Raw genomic sequence first — 8171 nt, 5'->3', positions numbered from 1 at the left:
TTGCATTCCAGCTTTCTGTATGTTATCCTGCCCACCAACATAGGGTATTATGACAAAAGGCCGAAACCCCTGGCTGTGAATCCAGGAAGTGAACACAGTCAGACAGGCAGGAAGACTTTCAGCTGATACTGAGCTAGTCCAGAAATCGCAGAATATCTGCAATAACCTACTTAATTGTAGACAGAAAAAAAAAACATGCGTTGGAAATATTATACATCAACTCTGATGATGGTTCAATAACCATACATATTTCAGCTGCAATACACCCTTATTACCCAAACAACATCTTATGCAATGCACCCCAAAATTAATCGAGTGTTCCAATTTGTTGAACACTCTTCAATATTGATTCATGATTTATTGCAACATGGAAACGTGTGGCTGCATTCGATATCACGTAGGCCTTATGTGTTCTTATACGCCCCCTCCCTATGTTCTTTTCAGAATAACTTAGTCCACAGTCAGACTTCTCATTGATAAAGTTACATTGCCTTTATTTGTTCAGCTCTACAAAGCTCATGGTTGAGTAGTCCCGTATGGATGCATGATGTAGTCAGCACACGTCATGACATGTATTGCATGAAACAACGATGCTGCGTATAGGCAAGAGCTACAACATCGATTAAACCGGAATCTAAACCGCGATCAAACCTTCTGGGTTCCCTCTCTCTCGTCCGTCCATACAAAGACGTGGTCCCTCATCCATCCAACTCCGTAACGTGATTGTCCTTGTATATTCTTTTTTTTGTTGTTTTTTTTTGCTTTTTCATATTCGATACACATTTCCTTGCTGTCTTTCTGTCTTTGTTTAGTCCATACAAAGTAAATGCAAAAAAAACAAACACACTGCGTTCATTGTGCATACCAGCATGCCTCGTCAATGTCTGTGAAATTTGCACTTCATGATTTTCTTGAAAGCGCTCTGGAAGTCCTTGTTGAAGTACGCGTAAATGATGGGGTTCAGGAGGGAGTTGGAGTAGCCCAGCCAGCTGATGACTGCCATCAGCTGATCGGGCATGAAGCAGCTCTCCGCGCAGAAAGGCAGCACCAGCGCTACGATGAAGAACGGCAGCCAGCACACGATGAACGTCCCCATGATGATCCCCAAGGTCTTCACCGTTTTGCGCTCTCTGGCCATCGCAATTTTTTTCTTGGCGTCCAACGCCTTGTCGTTCGTGTGATCGCAACCGTGGGACGACTGCGGGGTGTTGGGCAGAGGGAGATGGGTTTTAGAGTTGCTGATCACCTCTATGATCTCCAGCGACTCACCTTCCTCTGCACGTCTCGCCGCGCCGTTTACGCACGGGGAGTTCATCTTGGACTCCGCGCCGAGCTTCCAGCCCTTGTCCCCTGTCTCCCCGTTGGTCTTCTTATGAAACAGCGCCGGAGACACACTGAAGCTTTTGTCCGACACTTTAACTTTCTCAGTCTTCTTCACCGTCTTCCGAATTCGGAAGCGGGCCGCTTTAAAGATCTTTCCGTATAAGACCAACATGAGGATGAGTGGGATGTAAAAAGCCCCAAAAGTGGAGTAGATGGTGTATCCCGGGTCCTGGCTGATGGTGCACGCGTCGGGGTTCGCCCTGTCCTCCGCGCTCCTCCAGCCTAACATAGGCGGAATGGAAATGGAGAAACCGATCAGCCAGGTGACACTGATCAAGATCGCCGCTCGCCGAGGTGTCCGCTTGTTGACATAGTCGATGGGGTCCGTGATGGCCCAGTACCTGTCCAAGGCTATGGCGCACAGGTGCAGGATGGACGAGGTGCAACACAGTACATCCAAAGAGATAAATATATCACAAATCGTCTGCCCCAAAGTCCACTTGTTCAGCACTTGGTAGAGGGCCGCCATGGGAAGCACGAGCACCGACACCATCAAGTCCGTCACGGCCAGGGACCCGATCAGGTAATTGGCTACATTCTGGAGGGACCTCTCCAAGGCGATCGCCGCCACGACGCACGCGTTGCCGAACGTGGAGCAGAGGATGAGGGCCGCCAGCAGCAGAGAGGTGACCACCTGGTAACTCAGCTCCATGTCCTCCGCCGTAGAGCCCGGAGCCGCGCTGCTGTTCTCGCTGGAGTTCCAGCGCGCGACCATACCGAGACCCCCGCCGGGGGACCCCGAGGTGGCGTTGCTGTCGTTGCCGGTGGTTGCTGGAAAATCCATAATTCACCCCACTCCGTACGCGCTCAGAGAGCACTATCCCGGGACAGCTGGAGGGGGAGGGGGGAGCTTCTACAGGAGTGGGGGGTCAGTCGCTCACATCTGTTTGGTGGCGTGTTCGCTACTGCTCGGGTCCATCGGAGTCACCTCGTCCGTGCCGTCTCTCTCTTTAGGGCGCATGACGCATACGTGTTTGGGTATGTGTTGTGAAGTGCGCGTGTGTTTGGGGGGAGGGGGGTGGGGGAATGTGCGTAAAGAGTGCTGTGGATGTCGGCGGAGAGGGGTGCTCACTGGAACTGCGAATGTTTCTGAGCCCAGTGACGCTTGGAATTCATTTATAGCAGAGGCACCGGGTACGTCAGACCGCGAGGAGGTCGTCCCGGAGTTTTGTTCCCCCGTCCTCAGTGCTGCTCTGCCCTTCGCTCCAGACACCTGCAGAAACGACGGGGTGCTCCTCTCTCTCCGGATCTTTTTCTTTTAAACTTGGTTTTGTTTTTGCGCAAGGCTGTGGATGGGTCAGATTGAAAAGAGTTCTCTATTGGAAACATAGAACCGTATGTGGTGAAGTCGAGAACCAGGAGTGTCCGCTGTTAGGTACAAGTCGTGTCTAAAACAGGCGTTACAGTGAGGACTTGTTTTTATGGCAGTTATCGCAGTGTTAGGTAATTTGCAATTCATCCAAGTGTAGACCTACCTGCGTTTTGGGATCTGAATCAGAAAAAAATAAGCTTAATTCCAAAGTATATAAAAAACAATGTAGGCCTACTTATTGAAGAAAGAATTTAATTTAATTATTTTAAATGTATATTAATTGGAACGCAAAGGCAAACAACACGTTGTTGAAAGCGCAACGTATTTCAGCACCACGGACAGCTCTTAGCTGACCCCTAACAGGGGTCTCCTGCCATCTGGTGGTCGTGGATGGTACTGTTCAGGTCGCCGCCTCATCTTAAGGGGATAGCGCCAATTCAGACAAATAATATACCAACAGGGACTAAAAAGGACGGACAGAGTGTCGTGAAATGAAATTCACACTGGTGGAGAAGGAACGAAAAGAAAACAAGAGATTTTGAATGCGATTGTTGCAGCTAAATGTATTACATTTTTACAATATTTACTACAATTCTTTCAATACATTTACAAGAGATGCAGCCATAGTGAAATCAGATCTGCCGTTCATTCACAGCTATACTATTCTAAATTAATTTTTTGAAGTCTCATAATACAATCCCTAATGCTATACGTAATACTGTAGGTGTATGTATATTCGAGGATCAAAGCCCAACTTTTCATAACTTTGTCTTTCATTCAACGAAAACAAACACACACAGACACACAGACACACAGACACACAGTTACACAGACACACAGACACACACACACACACACACACACACACACACACACACACACACACACACACACACACACACACACACACACACACAAAACCACACACACCAGGCACACACTGTGTGAACCAGAGAGTGAAAGGGCTGACTTGACATGGCAGCAAGGGAGAGAGAATGGCTCTGGTTAATTCTATATATTTTTCACAGATTGTATTCTATAGATTACCTGAAGAACAATGGATAGGGTGGGGGGAGGGCAAGGGCATGAACAGTTGAGCCATTGTGTACGGGTGGGTGGGAGGTAGGGTGGGGGAGGGTTTGGGGATGGGACGGGGTGCAATGGCCATGTCAACAGTGTGGAATGTCCCAGGAGTTGACAGAGAGAGACGTGTTGGGAAGTGTTCCTGTTCTGGCTCATCTCTGTTATCTGCTGGCGGACACACTGAGCACTCCCCTCCTAGGGCCCAGAGTAATTCCACCACCACCACCACCACCACCACCACCACCACCACCACCACCACCACCACCACCACCACCACCAGGGAAACAGAACTGTGGAGAGGGGCGCAGGGGGAAAGCATCCATGGAGGACCCACTGGGGAGGGTCAAAGGCTGAGCCAGTGGGGGGCTGGGATCAGGTTTACTGACCGGCCGACCACAAAAGAGTTGAAGGGGTCCCGTCATGAGTGACGACAGCTCAGGTGTATTTGGTTCGCGTGGAGAGCGATCCGACGGAGCCGGGGAGGCCAGCGGAGGCAGCAGTGCAAGCCGACCGGCCGGCGGTCCGGATCCAGAGAGGCAGAGCCCTCACCACAGGGGGAACTCGAGCCCAGAGAGCGCAGGGACAACCGGGCGCATGGAACGGCTGGCCGGGAGGAAAGTGACCAGGAAGGCCTGCAACGTGGACCAACGAGAGAGGGGGGGGTTCGCTCGGATCGAGGGCAGAGAGGAGAGGACCGTGGCAGGCAGGAGCGGGGAGAGTGTGGGGAGGCTCAGGGGGGGCGAGGGAGACGGGGGGAGGAGCGGCAGGGAAAGGACGGGGAGAACAGAGGCGTTTAAAACCGCCGCGCACGACGAAGGGCGAAGCGGGAGTCCGTCTACTCATACGTACGCTGGCATCCTGCAGCCCGGTGGGATGGGAGGGAGAGCACGTTCTGATGGGCCCCGGGCATGGATGACCTCCTCCACCCCAACCACCAGCTCGCGGCCAGCCCCAGGCCCCAAGTCCACCGCCGCCCTCCAGCGCCCTCCAATCAGAATCTGGGCGACGCCTCCACATCCTCCTCCGCCCCAACAGAGGTCCTCCCAGAGGCCCGCTCACAACGCAGACCCCCCCCACCGCACGCCACGTACACCCGCCAGAGAACCAGACCCGCCGTGGAGGTTAGAGGCCAGGCCGAGGTCGAGGTCAGGGGCCGGGCGGAACCGTCTGCCCTCGGGCCGCCGGACACTGCCAGGAGACGAGGATGATGAAGACATCCAGGAAGGAGAGAGAGGAGAGGAAGGGGTAGGGGAAGAGGAGGCCGGGTCTTGGGCCGGGGCCGGGGGAAATGGTGTGGCGGAGGTGATTAGTCCTGCCCTCGCACCAGCAGCGCTGACTTGTTCCTCCGTCGTCGAGAGCGACAGGAGCAGGAGTAGGAGGGAGAAGAACAGGGCGAGGAGCCAGAGGAGGAGGCAACGGAGGAGGGAGATTTGGAGACAGAGTCGGCAGCAGGACAGCAGACAGGTAAACGGCACACATTACGACTGAAAGTGGTAGTGCTCAATTTTCAGCCTTGTTAATTCTGTAATTCTTCAAAGAGCTACAAATGGTTTCGCCATCAATTCCGAGTTCGTAGGATTCATAATACTGCAAAATGCAACGGCTTTCCTCAGTGGGCCATAAGCGCCATCACCATTCGGATACTTCATTCGCTGATAGATAGTGACCGAACAGAAATGTATTTAACGTGAAAATCTTTGAGACATCCACTTTAACTTTAAACCAGCATAACATAATATCAGACATACTCTCTAAGCATGTTCATTTTATAATATTATACCAATTTACATATTCAAAGAAAGAATAAAATAAACGAAAAAAAAAATTGGGGGGAAAAATCAAATATCCGAGAGAGCGGCCTCTCTGGTTGAACAGAAATAGTGGACATTATTCTTTCTAATTGGGGAGGCATTGGAGAAAATAGGACTGGATACATAAATTATTAACTCCTTAATCATTAATTATTAACTGCCATTTTCGACAAAAAGAAATGGCAGGTCTCCATGCAATCCTAATGCCACATGATGTGCAAAGTATGAAGGCTGAATCTGCTATATAGTTAAAGAAACGTATTTTCCTTCTAGAACAACGTTTTTTCAACCTCTAGTTGTAATAAAACCCATAGCAATAATGTGGAAACCCCAGTCGATGATGCAACAAATTTCCGAGCGCATAACATAATAACATTTTGCCTATAAATTTGCAACATTCGTTCACCAGAAATTACTCTTAAAAGCAGTGCCAACATTTTAATACTTTTTAACCATTCAGCGAACAAAAGGCAGATTATCATTTAGGGAGCCACTCAATGACATGCAGAAGCTTCATCAACACGCCCACTGAAGTGGTGTGAGAAATACAGACTTTCTACTCCATATTCACATATAAGGTAATTTACATTTCCTACAGAGTAAATACTCAGGGGAAGTATTATTCAGGAGATTTTCAGGGTACAAATGTCAGGATATGTTGTTCACACATACGGCCCATCAGGAGAATATCAGGACTTACACCTGTGTCTGAAAGCATCTGGTGTGTGAGCATTTGATTACATTATACAATTTGTAAATTTATGGTAACAGGGGTAATTGCTCAATGGAAAGTGTAGTATACTATGCATGCAAATCAATTATTAAATAGCTTTTACTGTTATTCAGGGCTGAAAAGTGCAATGACATTTTAAAATGCAAGGCAACTACTATTGGTTAGTAGAAAAATAATAATCGTCATTGGGATTAAACATCTCTTCCAGTGTCCTGGCCAAGACAGGCAGCAGTAGCCTACAGTCACACATATGATACACATAAAATATAAGAAAAATAAAAAACTAAAACAGTCTACAGGGGGGATGGGGGTTATCAATATCGCAAGACATTTGGGGAGGCTCAAGGAGGAGAGTAATATTACATTTGAGCAACAAATTGTAGTCTTGTGGTGGACTCTATAGACATAATTCACCATACTATGTTATTGACATGTTTTCGTTCTGTGTTATAGGGAAACTGTCTCTTTAAGAATCACGTGACTTCTGTGTTGATATGACGGTTGGTGATGTTTGAATTTAAAGGTCCCATGGCATGCCACCAGGTGTGGTGTGATTAGCCGGTAAAAAACGGAAATCTGCCCCTCATGACATCACAGGTGGGCGTGTCCACGTAGATGTGGGACGGATAGATGAGCAACGTCTACTAGTCAACTGGGTAGGATGGTAGACTGATCTATCCAGCATACATCTAGGTGGACACGTCATAAGGGGCAGATTTCCAAAACGGCTTGTACCGGCTAATCACACCAGACCTGGTGGCATGCCATGGTTTCTTACCTGTGCGTGTGTGTGCGCGCGTGTTTGTGTGCGCTTCCATGTATGTGTCGCTGCCTTTGTGTTGACCTGCGGTGTGTGTGCGTGCTTGTGTGTGTGTGTGTGTGTGTGTGTAGTGTGTGCGCATGTGTGTGCGTTTCCGTGTATGTACGTGCCCATGTGCGTGCTTGCGTGTGTGTTCTTACCTGCGCGTGTGCCGATGGCGGAGCCGTTAAACGTCTTACCTGTGTGTGTGCATGTGTGTGAGTGCGCTTCCGTGTATTTGTCGCTGCCTTTGTGTTGACATGTGGTAGAAATTAATGATTATATTCTATGGTAAACCATGATTATTATTAGGCTTATATATCTAATGGTAGAAAACATTTAAAGCGTCTCTGGATTCTGATCCAGGGCTTGATACGGTGCCAGGGAGTCTGGGGTCAGAGCGTATGTTGGAACCCCCCACAGGAGCAGGAAGCTACGGGGTTAATGCGTGCTGACCTCAGCCTGGTGTCCTAGATTATTTTGTTGACCATTTGTTGACCATTTGGTTAGACGAATTTATGATTGATTGTGGGCGGACACCTCTTAACAAGAAACTGCTTTGTGTGTGTGAATAAAGAGGACGGCGGGATCTGTTGACGGCCAGTGCTTTGCAAACCATTCGGTCTTGTTGTCTTTTTAACGATAAAGTATTTTTGTCAATACTTGCTCCGGACCCCTCGATTTCTTTTCCTCTCTCTTAAGTTAGTCGAAGTGTTTATATCGCGGTTTATTCCACCACACTTGCGGTGTGTGAGCGTGCTTGCGTTTGTGTGTGTGTGTGTATATCGCGGTTTATTCCACCACACTTGCGGTGCGTGAGCGTGCTTGCGTTTGTGTGTGTGTGTGCGCATGTGCGTGCTTGCGGTGTATACGTTCGTGCTTGGCACATGCGTACTTGAGTAACTTCAGTTACTGGTGCGGTGCGTCCTGCTATCATAGTAGTAAGATGAATCTTTTTTTTAATGGTCCAAAGGGTCAAAAAGAATCAAAGCTGTAAATTTGTATCCTGAATATTAAACAGCTTAGCCGTTGGGGTAAATAGAATAAATT

General features: G+C 48.7%; 2 protein-coding genes across 2 annotated transcripts in view; one reads left to right on the top strand and one right to left on the bottom strand.

The window, feature by feature from the left end:
• Positions 1 to 473: 473 nt before the first annotated feature.
• Positions 474 to 2568, bottom strand: htr1aa (5-hydroxytryptamine (serotonin) receptor 1A a). Its single transcript, XM_030357650.1, has one exon. It carries the CDS (start codon positions 2165 to 2167, stop codon positions 878 to 880), a length of 1290 nt encoding a protein of 429 aa, XP_030213510.1. The 5' UTR covers positions 2168 to 2568; the 3' UTR covers positions 474 to 877.
• Positions 2569 to 3862: 1294 nt separating this feature from the next.
• The window catches only part of rnf180a (ring finger protein 180a), an 11258-nt gene continuing 6949 nt past the window's right edge, over positions 3863 to 8171 (top strand). Inside the window, exon 1 of the mRNA XM_030359748.1 lies at positions 3863 to 5242. Coding sequence (XP_030215608.1) covers positions 4199 to 5242 — 1044 coding nt within the window. The 5' untranslated portion in view covers positions 3863 to 4198. The remainder of the gene's footprint in view (positions 5243 to 8171) is intronic.

This window comes from Gadus morhua, chromosome 6, assembly GCF_902167405.1.
Source record: "Gadus morhua chromosome 6, gadMor3.0, whole genome shotgun sequence".
NCBI lineage: Eukaryota > Metazoa > Chordata > Actinopteri > Gadiformes > Gadidae > Gadus > Gadus morhua.
The sequence above is the reverse complement of the archived record's forward strand: the minus strand, read 5'-3'. Positions and strand labels throughout refer to the sequence as shown.

Bases quoted from the DNA above. Each gene is read 5' to 3' on its own strand.
- htr1aa (XM_030357650.1), bottom strand. From the start codon at position 2,167: ATGGATTTTCCAGCAACCACCGGCAACGACAGCAACGCCACCTCGGGG.